This window comes from Carassius gibelio, chromosome B9 (genome assembly GCF_023724105.1).
Source record: "Carassius gibelio isolate Cgi1373 ecotype wild population from Czech Republic chromosome B9, carGib1.2-hapl.c, whole genome shotgun sequence".
NCBI classification, from domain to species: domain Eukaryota; kingdom Metazoa; phylum Chordata; class Actinopteri; order Cypriniformes; family Cyprinidae; genus Carassius; species Carassius gibelio.
Window position 1 is genome coordinate 4973252 of NC_068404.1, and position 18163 is coordinate 4991414.

The window sequence follows — 18163 nt, forward strand, 5'->3', positions numbered from 1 at the left end:
GGTTTTCAAGACGTAACGAAAAAAACGTAAATAATAATTTGTATTTGGTTTTGCTTATTTTAATGCTCCTTCTGTTTTATTTGAGATCATTTAGGTCATCTTGAGGCCTCCTTAGATGTTTGGCGAAAGCCCCTGGATGAGAAGCACTGGATTAAAGGAAGACGGCTATAATAAAGTATACTCATTTAAAAACTTGTATCAGCCTTCGATACAGTTCAAATCAATATTCAATAAGGTCTGCTCCTTCTGCTCTTGTCTTTAATGACCGATTACCTTGAAAGCGCTGGATTCGGCCCTTCCCGAACGGCATGGGCAGATTGAGAGGAACGTAGTGCTCGTGATTACAGACCACCTTTAGAAACTCAAACTTAAACTCATACAGCGTCTGAGTGAGGAAGAAACAGAGAGACAGCCATCAGACTGAATCATGGGAAATTATAGATGATGGAATATATATATTTAAAAAATAATTTCATGCATGGGTGTAAATGGAAATATAAAAGCAGAAGCATATTACTTTTGCATCTCCGGGCATGAAGCAGTTGATATAGTTGTTGATCTGCTTGAAGACAAACCCTCTGTCCATGAAGGTAAAACAGCGCTGGTGAAAACAAAAAATGGCTGAGTTTACTGAACCATTCAAGACACCAGATGTGTCTTTTTTTGTCTTTAAACCAGTGTTATTACTTATGACTAAAACCAAAACTAAAGAAAAAATAAAGATAAATAGTAATATATAACAACATAAATTAATATCATTTTAAATTTTTAATTAAATTATAACATTAAATTTGTTGAACTACTGTGCAAATAAAATCAAACCAAAAGGAATATTGTACTTGATTTCTAACTTCTAGATTTTAACCCAAGTAAAAAATTATGCCATAATCTATTCAAAATACAATTATACTTAAAATCAATTTACATAATTATAGACATATCACTTTAATTATGCATTTCTTTATTGCACAATGCACATTTCTTAATATTAAGTCTAAATTGTGTTTTAATATCAATATTAATTAGGAGTGCATGTTCTCTGTATAATATCAAATATATATTTAAAGTGTACCTGAAGTATACTTGCAATAGTTTCACTTTAGCACAATCAAATACTCTTCAGCATAACTTTAGTTGGACTTCAGCACAACTTCTGCACAATTAAAGTGCATTAAGTAGAAAACTAGTTGTTCTAATATAGCAGACTTTAAGCATACCATTTTATTATACCAAAAGAACAAAAGCAGGGTATTTTTATTAAACATAAATATCTTAATGTTATTCTAATATACTATATATAAATGTATTTCAAATACATTTTAGTATTGTATTTTTCAGTAGGGAAGATGTGATGCTTGATGTCTTCCAGACCAGCAGCTCGGCTCACCTTGATGAAGACAGCAAGGCTGTGATTGGCGTTTCGTGTCGCCTCCAGGTAGTCTTTGTATTTCTGTGTGATATGAGGCATCAGCATTGTCACTAAGGTCTCCACGGAGTGATAGAATGAAGCTGAGAAACGCTGGTTCCTAGACACCTGAAGGACAGGGGTCAAATCACGGGTTTATCTCACAACTGCCATGAAAATAACATCCGTATTTTTTTTGTGTGTGTGTGTGTGTGTGTGAAAAAGAGCATGCGGTGATGTTGCCCATCCTCACCTTGGCCTTGCTCGTCTCAATCAGGTACTGAGCCATAGACTTGACTAAAACCTCAAAGAAATACCAGGAGTACTAGAGGAGAAAGAGAATATATCAAGAGCTCGTTTACAAAAACAAAAAATTAAGTCATAATTACTTTAAAAAAAAATACAGGTAACTTACAAAATTAAAGTTAATTAAAAGTATGTTTTTAAAATATTAGTTTTATTTTTTGAGCAAAAGCAGATATATATTTCAATATAAAACCTGTACTATACAGTGTACTTTCATAAACTCAAAAGACAGCTACAAGTACTTAGCTATTAAACAAAGAGTACCACTTGTAGTATAGTTCACAGTATAGTTGCAATAGGAAGAAAAACTTAGATGTAAAATTACCACAGCTACACTTTAAGCACACTTAAAAGCATACTTTTCTGAACTAAAAGTGGGCCAATTTATACCTAGAAAGTTTTGAGTAGTACACTTACAAATATACTAGTAGTACACTGATTTTAGTATACTTAATACATGATGTAAACCTCAAAATATAGTTGAACTTAAGTTTAGTTCATAAAACAAACTTGAATCTGATTGGCTGGTTGTACCTTCAGCAGTTTGTTGCTGGTGAGGAAGTCAGTGGAGGGTTTCAGGATGGCGGTCATGGCTTTGGCCAGTTCGTCATGGACTGTTTTACCATTGGTTAAATTAGTTTCAGACTTCAAAACGTACTACTCAAAAACACAAGAAAACAAGAATGCTGGTTACACAGGGTTATGATCAAAATGACTTGATTTACATCAGAAAGGCAAAGGTGTGACGTATTATGATGTAGCTCACCTTTACATAAGAACGTAAGTGATGCTCCAGGTCCTCTTCATGACACTGAGCCACGACGTGAATCATCACCCTGACGAGAGAAGAGACAAAATGTTAGACAAAATGGGTACAAAATAAAATAAAATAAAAAATAGTTTGGTAAAACTTAAACTAAACGACAATAAGAAATGTATTGGCAAATAAACAAAATATGTTTAAGGTGAAACAATGAAGTTAATAACTGTAATTAAAAACAATAAAATTAAAACGGAAATAAAAATAATTTAAACCTAAAAAAACATATTATATGTATTATAAACATGTATTATACAAAAAAAAAAAAAAAAAAAAAAAAAAACTAACAGCATAAAATTACTAAAAATAAAGCAATGAAAATGAAAATGTAAAATATAAAAGAAAATTTATACTAAGTATAAGTAGTGGTCGGCCATGATGATATATCGGCCGATATTTGGCATTTTTCAAATATCGGCATTGGCCGATAAGTTGTGTGTGTTCAATGTGTTCGAGGCTGGACTTTTATTTTGATGGCACTGAGAACAGCAGTGTCTGATCACACAGTGCTCACTCTCTCCCACCTGTTCCCTGTCATCATTAACAGTTCTGTCTGATACAGAAAGAAAGAAGTCTGTATAATAATCAGATAGAACTGTTGGAATTAATGTATACAAAAAGTATTATAACGATTGCATTTTTATTAGTAGTAATAGAAAGGCAAACATTATAATACTTTCTTGTTTGCTGTCAGCATTAAGTAAATATACATTTATGTAATTTAAACAAATCTTTGAATGGCTAGTGAACATTTAATTTTCATTTTGTTTGTGAAAAATACTTAAGTATAAGTATAAGTATAAATCTAAAGTATAAGTATTATTATTTAACACTTATTTTTTAACCCATTGTTAAAATATTTAGACAGGGGGGCAATAGCCGATATATATATATATATATATATATATATATATATATATATATATATATATATATATATATATATATATATATATATATATCGGCTATCGCCCCCCTCGCTTTCCAAGATATCGGCATTGGCTGTAAAAAAAAAACAATATCGGTCGGCCACTAAGTATAATTATTAGTGTATTTAACACTGTTGCCGTGGGTTGTTTTTCATGTCTGCAGGATAAAGCGACCTCAATAACATGATATAGATATAGTGTATTAGCCATACTAAAATAACACTGTATCAGACACACTACAGAAGAGACCTGGTGACGTTCACAGCAACATCATCCTGACTGGACATGGTGAGCACACGAAACAGCTGGTTCAGTATAGTGGGGAGGAACTTCACCATCACATGAGCCTCCATGGCATGCAGACTCTACAGAGGATGAGAGAGACAGATCTGTGAGAAACACCTGAACTGAACAAACACCTCCAGGCCTCAAACATCCTCAGGAAGGACAAACAGAGCAAGTACCTTCAGGTATTTGATCAGTTCTCCTGACTGGCCTGTGGATCCAATACTCTGGCAGTGATGAAAGAAGTTATGCAGATGTTGATCCTGGTGAGAAAGAGAAGATAAAAAATAAGCATTAATGCTCCATTTCCCAATTTGTATATCATTACTATGTATAAATTCTGTTCTGAGATGTGGAGGTGGACACATCGTACCTGTGTGTATACAGTGGACACCAGCTGTGTGGAGACTTTGAGTAGCGGCCTCCCACCATCCACCCACTTCACCTCCTGACCAGTGTGCTGCTGTAACACACACACACACACTTAATCAATGCACAGGAAACATGGATCTGAAAAGTCCTTTATTTTTCAAAATGTAATGCTTACTAAAAAAGATGGTGATGTCAATGTAAATATGCAAATGTGTTGATTAATTATTCAAAAATTTTATGTATATTCATGCACATTTCAGACTTCAAGCATATGTGCCTGTATACTTCAATCAGGGTCGGTTATCCTAGTGGGCAACATGGGCTGCAGTCCCAACACTAGGGGGCCCCCGAGACAATCCTCTTTTGCATTTTAAATAGGGTTTCAAAACATTCTGTATAATACGGAACCATCATGTATTTAAGGCATCAGTTTGTCCTGTATTTGCAGGCATACACCGTATGACCACCTAGACCATACAAATAACAAATGAATTGTGAACATAGCTGATCCAGAAAGGATCACTTAAGATACTACTTAAGACTAGCCCAAAACTAGTCCATCGTGTTTTTAAGGGGGTCCCCAGTTTAGAAATTGTGTTCTGGAGGTAAAATACACATTTTAATTTGCATTCCAGGGGCTAAATATAATGTTATTGGGGTCGCTTTAACCTGCGGACATGAAAAACAACCCACAGCAACAGTGTTAAAGTAGTCCAATTCCACGGGAACACTGTAGACTAAATATAAGAACAGCAGAAAGAAGCCCTTTCAGTGGTGAGTGATATTTAATTTTAAAAGCTGAGCTGTATTTGATTTGTTAGATTATTATTCGATAATATTGTTTAATTTATGTACATAATTTTTAGCCTATTATGGAATTATGATGTGGGCGTAACGCAACATTGTTTTCAATGTTGAATTTTGCAAAACATTTCTAATTCACCACTTAACAAACTTAACACATCTCAACTCAACTCAATACAACAACAGAAGGTGACAAAATGCATATATATGACAATGCAACAAAACACAACTACAAAAAACACAAAAATACAAAACACCTCAACAAAGCAACATTATACATTTTTTTTTATAAAATAAAAACACAATATAACAATAAACAAAAAACAAAAATGAAACAAAACAGCATAATACAACAAACATAAATACACACAAAAACAACACCACCACCACAAAGAAAAAAAAAACATAAAACAAAAAGCACAATAAAATACACACTCACACAAAGACAACACCCTAAACAAAACAAAAAAAAATAATACAACTAAACAAAAAACAACAACAAAACAACACATCAAAGAACACAAAAAAAAAACACAAAAAAAACATGATTAATGTTAGTAGGATCTCTCACCTTGTTGCTGCTGTCCTGGAAACTCAGGTAACCTGGTGTCAGGTTTGCAGCCACTGCCACCTGCTGTTCATTCATGATGACCCTGCCATCCTTCAACAAGGGGAGCCACGCATAACCCACTACACACACACACACACACACACACACAGACACACACAGACACACCCACACACACAACACAACAGAATGAGTGGGTGGAACGGTTCTTAGCAAGAAACAAGGTCCCTAAAATGCCAACGTATGCAGCCCACACATGGGTTTTATTAGTTATAATGGATCTAAATATTGATTCTCTTTTTACTCCTTCACTGTGTATTTTCAGGCCAGTGGTTAAGACTGCTTTCTGAAGGTTGTATGTGAGTGTGTGTCTCACCTTGTGTCTCCACCTGTTCTCGTCTCTTAGTGCTGGCTTTGCTGTTGCTGTCACAGCTGATGTGATAGAGAGTGAACAGAAGATGATGTCTGTCCGTCAACTGAGCCGGCAGCTCGATCTTAAACTGAACACGGTAAAAACAAGCGTTCAAACACACAGACAACACAACCGTCTGACCATAAGAACACACAAACATAAATATGTAGGGCTCAGAGGTAAACGTCTCACCTCTTCATAAAACTCTGGGTTCTGCTGGTGGTGTAAGACGGGAGCAAATGCTTTCTTACAGAACAGAGGCCCTCCTGGACGCCCGTAAATACACTGCAGGAAAGACAGATATGTTGTGAAATATTACAATTCATATATATATATATATATATATATATTTTTTTTTTTTTTGAGTGTTGATAATTGGGTGTCTGTGTGAGACATTACTTTCAGTGGGAGAGCGTCCTCTTCATCCGAATCTCTGAATTCAAGACACAGAGCGATATTTCTGGCCTGGAATCACATGAACATGAAACACACTCAACTAACACTTCACTGAGCACTTGGCTAAAAAAAATACTGATTTTTCTAACCCTACTTTTGCATCCTCTGAGCTTTGAACAGAATTGTACCGAATCTTTTAGAAAACCGTTGTGTCTTTGATGTTTATATGATCTTACAGTTATTCGTGAGTTGATGAAAAGCTAATAAAGATGTACATCATAAAATGTACAGTTAAAATAACTAATCTAAATAAATATAAAAATTAAACATTTTCACAGACGAGGCGGGGTTAAACCTAGTCCCAGACTAAAATGTAAATCTGAAAGAAACGTGCACTGATTGATCTTAAAATATATCAATGACTTTGTTTTGCCTCAAGAGGGACACCAGTAATGGTTTTTTTTTGTAAGGCACATTTATAAAAATTACTTAAATGTCCTAATCGAACTATGGTCTAATCCTGGTTTAGTCTAAGACCTGATTGTGAAACCAGGCCTAAATGTTTTAGTCCTTTTGCTACAAGTTATGTCTCCAATGAACCAACATCAGAGAGCTGTAAACTGTGATGGCATTGTCAAATTGTTACATTTGTTTCACTCTCTGTTTGCACGTGTCAATGTTTACAAATAGATTAAATGAAACGGGACAAAATTAATCTTGACAAACAATATATCATTAGAAAGATCTCAGGGGCCTTTAAGTAAATATTTTCGATCTCAACAGTTTGGGAATGGCTGCTGTAGCACATGGTCTCCCCATCCTGTATTTAAGCCAAATTAGGGTTTTGGATGTAGCCCTCCTTTGCATACTTGAAGGTTTTTGGCAGTGACTGTTAGACTGATTTATTCCTGAGGTACATCACATTCCTTGCAACAGAAAAGCACTAGCGTCCCATTGCTTGTCATTTTATTTTTTTTTACTTTTCAGGTTTCCCTAATGCCTCATCACACTTGTTTCCATATGTTTAAATATTAAGAAGAATGTTTGGTCAGATCAGTTTCTGCATTTTTCCCATAATGCTCTCAAAGTCAGTTCCTGGAGGGCCACAGTCACAGAGAGTTAAGCTTCAACCTTAATTAAATGCAGTCCTGCAGGCGTATTTCATGCGTGTTGGAGCAGGGTTTGAACTAATGCGGATCCATTTGTGCTCAGAGATGGGAAATGTATTTTCCCAGTAGGAAGTTTTAACTGGAACGTCTTCTCAAGTCAGAGTTCGGACTTGGAAACTCTTGAGTTCAGAATCCCAAAATGCTACTCAGCATGTCAACATTCATAAAATATGAACAACAGTAGCAGTATATTGTTTTGTAGCATTTCTCTTTGTCTGTGTCTCAGTAAACTCATTGGTGCACACAGCACTGTCCAACTTCTATCAGTGCACATATTAATACAGCATTATCTGTGCAAAATACAGCTTTTTATAGGGTTTTATATATTCACTGCAAAAAATATATATATTCTTAGTATGTTTGTCCTATTTTCTAGTATAAAAAAAAAATATATATAAAAAAGATCAAGATGCTTTTATTTTACAAGCAAAATGACTTAAAATATCATGTCTTGTTTTTTGAAAAAAAAAATGGAAGTGAGTTTAAGGTTTTTTTTTTAATGAATTTGCAAAATGGCTGTGATAGTTAGCAAGTACACAATGAACAGATAAATGTACTGTCTTTCAGAGAGGGGTGGGGTCAGCAGAGCTCATTTGCATTTAAAGCAACATGTAATAAAACAACTTGCTGTAGACAGAGCTTTTCATTAAAACCCTTAAGAATCATACCAACTTGTGCAAAATAGGCATCTGATGACCCCTTTAAGACAAGCCAAAATATCTGCTTATGGGGCGAGAAAAATAATCTTGTTTAGCCGTTGAATTAAGATCATTTTTCTAACCCCACTGGCAGATATTTTGGCTTGTTTTAAGCAAAAACAAACTAAATTGTTTATTTTTCGATTAACTTAAGTCATTTTACTTGGGAAGTAAATGCATCTTGATTCAAGAATGTTTCGATATTTATACTAGAAAACAAGACAAAAATTCAGTATTTTCAGTATTGGTTTTGCTAACAACACGGTTGGACCTTGACTCGGGTGTGAAATCATTCCCAGCTCTGATATCTGACTTCTGAGGTAAATGAAACACAACACAATCTCAACAGGACTGTGGAGTTTTACCTTGGTGAAGCTCTTCTGGCCGTCGTATCGGAGATGGCGTGGATACACATACAGGTGATTGTTGTAGACGGTGAAAGGCTGGGAGTATTTAGGGATGGACGGCACAAACTCCTCCACCTCAAACACCATCCTGCTCCAGTCTGCGACTTCCATCTGACGTAGAGGAAGATAGGAGGGCGTGACACAATCTGCACACACAAGAGATCAACCAATCAGTGAGAAGCAGCAGGTAGCCGACCTGAAACTATCCAAATATATGCATTCGATGCAGAGAATCATATGAAGGCCTTACTAGTCAGATCTGGTGCGACGTTATCGACCGTAACATCCAGATTACCCAGAATCACAGGCAACTTGGCCATCTTTTCTGGCCTGAGAGAAGAGAAAGCACAGAGGAGGGAAAATAAACAAGGGGAAAAAGAGACTATTCTGTTTCTAGAACATCACCACCCCTGACAGAAGAGAGAAAAACAATAGCCGAACAAGAGTGTGTACAACATGGTTCTGCAGGTCATGCAAACACTAAACACATGATACACTACAAGAGTGTTATGATTGGAGAACTGACTTCCTGAAGTCTGCCAGGAGTCTGAACACGTCCTCATTGGAGAGCTTGTTGCCGTCCTGTCGGTAGAGAGCCGAGAACCGAGCGCTCTTGTCCACCGTCCCAGAGGCGTCCTTAAACAGCGGCCTGAGAAACAGACACAAAGCTCATCCTGCTGCTGTGTTATGGCACTTTTCCAGTCGGGTGAAAGAGATAAGAGCACACACAGACACACACATCCTGCCCAGATCGACTGTAACATCACACTGGAAAGATTAACTTAATGGCATGGCTTTTAAACGACAAACAACAGCCTTCACTGGAACAAAACAGATACTAAAACAGTTGTTGGTCGAACATTAGTGATTCGCCTTTTGTTGCTTTTACACAGTGGAACTGAAATCTCCCACACTCAGGCTGGAAGTCATTGTACAGTTTAGACCTTTAAAATGTTTCAGTGATGTTTTCTTACTATCCACAGTCCAACTTATGCACTGGTAAAGCACTGGACCACACATATTATAATCTTAAGTTGTTTTTAGGGCAAATGTGCCACTTTTCCATGCAAATAAACCTGAATACATAATGTGTTTCACTATATTGACCTGCTGCAATTAATGCGATGTAAATGCATTATTGCTGTCCATAGAAAATAGATTTTTTAAGGGATTTATATGTGCCTTTTGTATGTACAAATTATAACCAAATGATGGAGAATAGCATGTTACAGATCTTACAAAAAATGGCCACATCACACTGTATTTCCTATAAAAATAGGAAAATGTATTTTGCAATAAAGCCTATTTTAAGTTTAAAAATGTAAGCATTGCGACATTTTAATGACAGTTAAATGGATCCTTCACCCGAAAAAGAATACTGGCTTTTGATGTTTCTGATAAAAATCATATTTTTAACTAAAAGCCATTGCTTCCAGCCAACTATTATATACGTGTTCAGGAACAGAGCTTTAAAATATTAGCATTGTTCTCATACACAGACAACATCGCATCCTCCACAGTCTCACACTCAGGCATGAAAATGTCTGCACCATCATAAGTGACTTCCAGCTTCTGTGTGTGACTTTCAAGAGCTTATTCTAATAAAAAGTCAGTGTCTCACCTAGCGGCCCATGCAAACGGCATCCGGTACTGACCCAGCCGGCTGCAGGCCATCTTAGCGTTCTTCAAAACCTTCTGAGCAGCCTGAGGAGAGACGAAAGAAAAGGATTACACTTTTAAAGAAATGCAGCTCTGTATTTAGGTTTGCAAAGCATGCCATTTTAAATGGGACTTCAAAAAACTTTCACATTATTTGTATCTGAATGATATTACTATAACACACCCAGAATGGAAAAAGTATGACAGGTCTCTAGGCTGAGAAGGACTAGTATATCGGAGGATCTCTTCCAGAAATCTGAGAGCTTTAAAAACACTCGCCAACAGCAACATTTTGGGGCTTTTTCCAGAGGCCTAACAGTGATTTCACCCTACCTTAGCCGAGTCTGAGCTCTTCATATAAGGCTCGGCACAATGTGCTATTCCACCCTGTAAGACCTTCTCAATCCGAGCAACCAAGAAGATGTCAGAGTTCGGACAGGTCACCGAAAACACTCCCTAGAGACACACATGATTACAACAACTCAGTGTTAAAGATTTCCACAAACAAGGGTAGTAAAGTTTAATGTACACAAGTGTTTGTGGGTCAGTGATTTTTTTTTTTTTTTAAAGAAATGCTTTTATTTAGCAATAATGCACTAAATTAATCATTAACAGTAAAGTGACTGGGAAAAATACAACACAGCTTCTACAGAAATACTGTATAATGGATGATAAGAAATGTTCCTTGAGCAGCAAATCAGTATATAAGAATGATTTTCAAAGGAATGAAATTTTTTTTTAATCAAATATATGCAGCCTTGATGTGCATAAGAGAGTTAAACATTAACCCAGGTGTGGACTTTTTTGTCTTTTTCCTAGTTTGTGTTAATGCAAACAGCATAAAATTTGTTTTTATTAGAATTTTAATATTTCAACATAATTTTCCCTCCATAAATCTATTTTACAACCTGATGGCATCATATTGGCAAATGTTCGGACACTTCACAAAAAATAATAAATTATTAAAATTATGATTGTTTCTAATCATTGAGTTATCCAAGGACTGTAAAATTTAAATAAAACAAAACATAAAACAAAGCAAAGAGAAGCGAAACTAAATGAAAGCAAAGCAAAAAACAAAACAAAACAAAAAACTAAACACAAAACACAAAACACAAAACAAAACAAAAAGCAACACATTGCAAAACAAACAAAAAAGAAATAAAAAGTACTTAGCATTTAGTATTTGGAAAATGTGTCATATGTTGTCTTTTTCCATAAAAAAACAAAGGGCTGGAATCATAAAAATAAATGCATTTGTGGACATTATGATCAGAACTGATGTTAAATAAATAGGGGGGAGGGGGGCTCAAGTGTCATTGTTACACTTTTGTGAATATTTTTAAAATGCCTGTAATACTGTAATTGTCTTTCATTTGAGGGCTGCACCAAACTGGTTTTGTGTGTCTATCAGTAGCAGGTCACAGTTGTTGTTGACAGAGATTGTGTCCTCACCTGTCGTGGAAACTGAATGGCGCTCTCTGTCAGGCTGTTGGCTGTGTGTTGAGCTGCTTGTGGACTGTCTGGCGCTGCGGTGCTGTTCTGAGGAAGCAGCTCTTTCACAGACGGATGGTTCATATCCACATGGAAGTCCGAGGAAATCTTGTGTCCGCTTTGAATATCAAACAACGAGAGAGAGACGAAGAAGGGCTCGACCTGCAATGCAAACCAGTGCAGAAACTCTCAGAAGCTGGTTTACGGTGATGGAAATGACTGGAAACTATATTGAGTTAGGGTAAAGTACGTTAGTGGTTGGCCCTTCTTCGTTTTCCGCCACACAGCTCTGCAGGTTGAAGGACAGGTCGTTACAGCTCACCAAGATTCGCTTCCCAAACCTTTCCTCGAAGGGCTTCACATCTGGCTCGATCCCGGAGAAATCCAGTTTCTGTGGATAATGAGGTCAGGGGATTCATCTATCGACATGTTTTTATACACTTCCGTTCACAAGGGTCAGGAAACTTTTTGAAAAAAGTCTCTATTCCTGTGATGCAGGGTTAAATTTGAGCATCATTACTCCAGTCTTCAGTGTCACATGATGCTGATTTACTGTACCTGTAAGTCCGGGTCCAGTGTAAAGAGTTTTAGCCGTGTCTCATTCCTCATCCTGCTCTCGATGTCTCTGGCACTCTGGAGAACAGAGCAGAGAGACATCAGTCAAAATCTGTTTTTGGTTTCAGTTGCATTCACTTCCAGCTCCAGATGAACAAAACCAAATACAGTTATCACAGCACACCCATATGATAAACTAGAGGAAAAAAGTTCACTGTGCTCTATAACTTCATATGTGCATTTACGTGCTATATTATCTTAGTTGTGTTTGACGATGACTGCACAATCTGGAGCAAACCAACATTCAGTATTTTTTTTCTTTCATTATTTTGATAGTACGAAGAGATTATGAAAAAAAAAGGTTGGTTTTTAAATATTGGCCAACAAAATGTTTGTAAAGGTCTGAGCCTGGTTTCTCTCAAGGTTTTTTCACCATTACTTTTACCTTCATGATATCTTCATTACTATCATTTTCAATTTTCCATCCCTTAATGTCAAACACAGTCTATCAAACAGCACTTCCAGTCTCGGTGGGCAGTAGTTGGCCAGAATAAGCCTCCAAGACTTTATAATGACAGTCAAACGTCTAGCTACACACCAACTGAACACAAACACAAACTCAGCAGTAGTGTGATGATTTCTGTGTTCACTCAGATTTGAGTTTCTCTCAAACTCAAGAGTCATCATCCCTGTTTCTGGAGGTAGTGTGACCTACCTGAAAACTGTCCATGCTGCTCGAGGAGTGATCGCTTTTCGCCTGTTCATCATCTACAACAGAGAGGGACAGAAGAAAGTCATTACACCACACAGTAACCACAGGAACTCTCTGAGGGACACAGTCATGTCTCTTTGTCATTGTGTATACAGTCACTCCCATGTGTTGAGGTCAGTGTGGTTTGCTTCAGGAATGTGCATCGAAATGAGTCTAAAATGCACAGATGGTTAAGGCTTCTTGATAATCTGCACACACACACACACACACCGTCGTGTAAGTCTCCGTTCCTCTTGTCCTGCATGGCGAGCTCAAAGCTGCTGTTGAGGATTTTGTTGAGGGTGTTGATCCAGTCGTCCATCTCGCTCTCAGAGTCAGCGGCCAGAACATAGCCGCTCTTATCCTGCATCTTCAGCTCGAACGCAAACCTCCGCACACGATTGTTCTGCACAATCAAAAAAAGTTCAAAAGGAACTCACATGATGATACATTTACCACAGTAAAAACCGCTTCAAACATCTCTAGTACATGACTCTTGAGGTGTATCATGTAGGCTACATCAGTAAGACTCATTTGTAGAACTTCAGTCAGTAATGTTGAAGAAACCATCCCAGAAGCCTGGGAAAGAAGAGAGATGATTTCCATACGGAGGAGGACAGATTCCCGTCTTACAGAGGAGTTAAGTGTCTTTAAAGGGATGGGTTTAAAAACATAAGAGCAAGGGCATCTGGTCAGGCAAAGACAACCAGAGAAGAATGCAGGCATCCAACTCTTGACCCCTCAGCAGCCGGGGATTTCTCCTGTGAAGCTGCTCACGGTTGCTTGCTCAGCTGGCAGAGCTGTGTGTTTTAACCACGCAGAATGCACTGAGATCAGATCAAAACCAGTCATTACTTAACTGTTACACGTTAAGAGTGGGATATCGATGGATGAAATCATAATTGGGTTATTCTTACTTAAAAAAAAGTGAAGAATTTAAATATTTAAAAATGAAAAAAAAAAAATTAAACCTATTTTTGACTAATGATTGGTAGAGAAATACAGTAAAGGAATTTACTCAATTATAAGAAGACTGCAACGGACTGTCAGGACGGCAGAAAGGATCATTGGTGTGCACTTTCCCAACCTTCAGGACTTATATAACTCCAGAGTGGAGAAACGGGCAGGTAACATCATCACAGACCTCGCTAACTTCGGCCACAATCCCTTTACACTCCTCCCTCTCTACAGACCTCTGTGCACTAGAACATCCAGACATAAAAACTGATTTCCCCCATGCCATCTCCAGTTTAAACAGCTGTTCTGTAATTCATTTCTGTTTCTGTACTTCATTCTCCACATATAATTATTGCCTCTTTCTCAAGTATTATGTAAATAAATGTGCACATTTATACAGCTGTAAATAGAGAAATGCATAAAACTGTACATAAATCTATTGTTCCAGATTCATACATTATTATTATTTATTTAGTTTTCTGTTCTTGTTTCAGATATGTATGCAGTGTTGTGTAATTTACTCTAAAAAAGTAATCCACTACAAATTACTAATTACTTCTTTAAAAAAAAATTTTTTATTATTACATTACTGATTACTGGATTTAAAAAGTAATCAGATTACTAATTACTTAAGGAGGAAGTCGTGGCCTATTGTTTAGAGAGTCGGACTCATAACCCAACGGTTGTGGGTTCGAGTCTCGAGCCGGCAGGAATTGTGGGTGTTGGGAGTGAATGTACAGTGTTCTCTCCACCTTCAGTACCACGACTGAGGTGCCCTTAAGCAAGACACCGAACCCCCAACTGCTCCCCAGGTGCCGCAGCATAAAACATAATTGTTTTATTCATAATTTTTGTAACTTAAGTAACATCATTTTACTGGCACTGTAACGCATTAGCAGGAAAAGTAATTGAATTACAGTAACATGCTACTCTGTAAGGCGTTATACCCAACTCTGCATGAACAGTATGTGTGCATGTACCACAACACATTCCTTGTGTGTCTGCACACACTTGGCGAATAAAGACACTCCTGAATTCTGATTCTTTGCCAGGGCTTTGCTGCAGCTGACTTCAGTTGTTGTTTGTTTGTGTAGTATATTTATTTTCTTTCAGGTAATTATGTTTTTCATGGTTTTAGATTTGGTTAACTCTAATAGCCGCGGTCTTCAGTAAATGCCATTGCTCTGTTGATGCAGACGGGGGGTGAGGAGGTGAGAGGTGTGTCAAGAGGTCAGGGGAAGAGGGCTAATTAAACGGACACAACTCATTACAGATAATGACAAAAACAACACATGCAGGGTGTGACGCTGATTTGCTAACTGTACCTTTGAAAGAATACAGCCACAGGTTCTAGAAAATTCCACACAATAATAGCATGGGGGGCTGGCGTGGGAGTAGCGATTTATTTTGGGATTTGTGTATGTGGAGAATTTACTCCCAGAGAGAAAGTTTATCAATCATTAAAACACAGGGAGGAGAGCCACTTCATCCCCCACTCTCTGCTTTCTTTGCCTTCTCATCATGCTCAGTACTTATTATGGAAATACTATACTTAAATGTGCACTGAATGTAATGTTTTCAGACTTTTAACTGCATGTTAATTGCAATTAAGTGAAAATGTGTTACAGTTTAAATTTATATTAAATATAATCAGCTTTTTGACCCACTTAAGTATAGCTAAAGTACAACTTTATATGCAATTTCATAATTACTCATATTGTCTAGTGAAATATGGTTAACGTTAATGTAGGGACTAGAATTTATAGTAAACTAAAATATACTTAAATGTCATTTCTATTAAAATGTGAATCAATACTGTGATGACTCCTGAACAAGAGGTTTGTGTTGTGAACATTAGAGCACGTCTGCACACCTGCAGCACTCCCATACAGGAGTCCAAGAAGATGGTTCCTTTGGGCTCTTTGTTGATCTTCTCATCCTTGTAGAAGTTGAGATTATATGACCCATCGCCCAGCTGTGTCAGGTGGAAATACCTTCTTTTGAATGACTGCACGGAAATCAAGAAGAGTGTAAATGAGACATGAAAAACGAAAACACAACCTATCCGCAGGAATGAAAAGTCTCACCCTTATGGTGACGCTGATGGCGCTGTTCATGTTGCCCTTATGTAGCCAGCCCTGTTTAATGAGACCACCCTTCTGGGAGCCCAGAGAGGCTGTGTCCTGTACACACACACACACACACACACACACACAGAAACAAGAAACAGTTTTGTGATGACAGTCCAAGCCTTGTCTGTTTGATCCCGCAGTTGAACAAAGTAGAAGTCGATCAAAATACTTGTCTAGTATAATAATATTTCTGGTGTGTTTTACCTCAATGTACTTTTTTATGGTCCACACTATTGACCTCATGCTGGCAAGAACAATATAGTGTAACCCCTCTCTCCCGGGTCCTCATCGCCACACCTCGTACTCGCTCCTAGTGGGCCTCGAACCTGGGTTTCCGGCATGGGAGGCGGACACACTGACTGGCTAAATCACTGCAGCCACTAGCATCTGTAGCTAGTGTGTCTCTTGAGATCAGGGGAGTAAGGTTTACCTGCATAGCACCTACTTGCTGGCCTCCATTACACTCACCACCCTAAACCTGACTCCCATCCGGGTCACGGCACCAATATATCCCCTCTCTCCCGGGTCCTCACCGCCACACCTCGTACTTGCTCCAAGTGGGCCTCGAACCCGGGTCTCCGGCATGGGAGGCGGACGGACTAACTGGCTAAATGACTGCAGCCACTAGCATCTGTAGCTAGTGTGTCTCTTGGGATCAGGGGAGTAAGGTTTACCTGCATAGCACCTACTTGCTGGCCTCCATTACACTCACCCCCCTAAACCTCACTCCCATCCGGGTCACGGCACCAATGTAACCCCTCTCTCCTGGGTCCTCACCGCCACACCTCGTACTCGTTTCGAGTGGGCCTCGAACCCGGGTCTCCAGCATGGGAGGCAGACGTACTATAGCATATTTTGTGCTTTGTCTGTTGGTAATTTCACCAGGCTTTTTAGCAAGCTTAACCAGCGAGACATGATGAGGAAACTTTATTATAAAAACTAACAGTTTTGCTGGTGACACTATTGCTCCACCTGCTAGACCAGCACCAACCAGCCTGAACAAGCATGCTGGTGTAAACTGGTCTTTTGTGAGAAGCGTCAGACCTCACACTCCAAGGTGAGGAGGAGAGACCCTTTAAGAACAATAGAAGGTTAAACTTTAGTACAATGGGTGGGTTGTCTCTGAAGCACCAGTTAAATGCTCCTTAAAGCTTTAATCTTGACACTCTGCAGATATAAACAAACCACACACACAACGTTGTTCAACAGATGAAATGCCTGTGCTGTGATTGTGTGGGTGGGCAGAGGGAGTCTGGATGCTTCATAGACCTCACAGAGCTGCGTTTTCTCAACAAACACACACTATCTGAGCTTTCCAGTCAGCAGATATCAAAACCCAGTCAGAATGACTGTACGGTCTGTATTCTCAGAAGGCAGCTTTAGCAAAGAGAGATCTACAGCTTCATGTTTTCTGAGGGAAACGTGAGCCTTGTGCAAAACTAAACTGACGTTGACCTTTAATGATCCAACAGAAGCCTTCAAAAACATGATTAGAAGTTGTTTTGAAATGCCATGAACTTCAGTTTTTCAACTTAAGTAAGAACTCCTCTACCTTCTCTAAATACACTGCTCGGGTCTTTCCTTCAATATACAGTAAGTCAGCGAGATTTTTAGCATCCATGCAAACTTTTAAATCATTTAATACTTAAGGATTTGTTTAGATTAGTTTAAATATGAGCACCGTTAACATCAGCAAGCATCACTAATAATTATTAACATTCATGAAAACAGCCTGAATGATGATAAATCTCAAAGTGGCGAGTTGTTATGATTGGCTGCGTCATTGGATGGCCATCAGTGATTGGCTGTGTGTTTACTTCCATTGCAAAAACACACTCGTTATTACCACACTAACTTTCTAGAAATACAAGAAATCAATCAGCGACCAAACTAGATATATGAGTCTAACAGGAACTCAGAGTAATCAATAGTCCACAGTACAGGCCAAAACTCAGCATAATAATCATACTGCATTCCTCAAACCTACGACCTGAGTTACAGATCAGTCTGTCGTACTGCACAAATTTGGGCTAAAATAAGAAAC

At 38.0% G+C, this 18163-nt stretch overlaps 1 protein-coding gene across 4 annotated transcripts in view; it reads right to left on the reverse strand.

Annotated features, from left to right (window-relative positions):
* Positions 1 to 18163, reverse strand: part of LOC127965089 (dedicator of cytokinesis protein 9) — a 75247-nt gene that overhangs the window by 21211 nt on the left and 35873 nt on the right. For 2 of the 4 annotated variants that reach the window (XM_052565648.1, XM_052565649.1), the window contains exons 6-30: positions 16075 to 16170; positions 15861 to 15995; positions 13262 to 13436; positions 12995 to 13047; positions 12283 to 12357; positions 11975 to 12115; positions 11686 to 11886; positions 10564 to 10686; positions 10193 to 10275; positions 9098 to 9220; positions 8822 to 8901; positions 8530 to 8717; positions 6301 to 6366; positions 6094 to 6186; positions 5866 to 5989; positions 5493 to 5611; positions 4119 to 4208; positions 3925 to 4008; positions 3710 to 3825; positions 2478 to 2547; positions 2246 to 2368; positions 1659 to 1730; positions 1388 to 1534; positions 518 to 601; positions 274 to 385 (exon numbers count right to left, since the gene is read on the reverse strand). In XM_052565648.1, the coding sequence (XP_052421608.1) occupies positions 274 to 385; positions 518 to 601; positions 1388 to 1534; positions 1659 to 1730; positions 2246 to 2368; positions 2478 to 2547; positions 3710 to 3825; positions 3925 to 4008; positions 4119 to 4208; positions 5493 to 5611; positions 5866 to 5989; positions 6094 to 6186; positions 6301 to 6366; positions 8530 to 8717; positions 8822 to 8901; positions 9098 to 9220; positions 10193 to 10275; positions 10564 to 10686; positions 11686 to 11886; positions 11975 to 12115; positions 12283 to 12357; positions 12995 to 13047; positions 13262 to 13436; positions 15861 to 15995; positions 16075 to 16170 (2773 nt within the window). The remainder of the gene's footprint in view (positions 1 to 273; positions 386 to 517; positions 602 to 1387; positions 1535 to 1658; positions 1731 to 2245; positions 2369 to 2477; positions 2548 to 3709; positions 3826 to 3924; positions 4009 to 4118; positions 4209 to 5492; positions 5612 to 5865; positions 5990 to 6093; positions 6187 to 6300; positions 6367 to 8529; positions 8718 to 8821; positions 8902 to 9097; positions 9221 to 10192; positions 10276 to 10563; positions 10687 to 11685; positions 11887 to 11974; positions 12116 to 12282; positions 12358 to 12994; positions 13048 to 13261; positions 13437 to 15860; positions 15996 to 16074; positions 16171 to 18163) is intronic. The other 2 variants (XM_052565650.1, XM_052565651.1) reach the window with 1 other exon arrangement.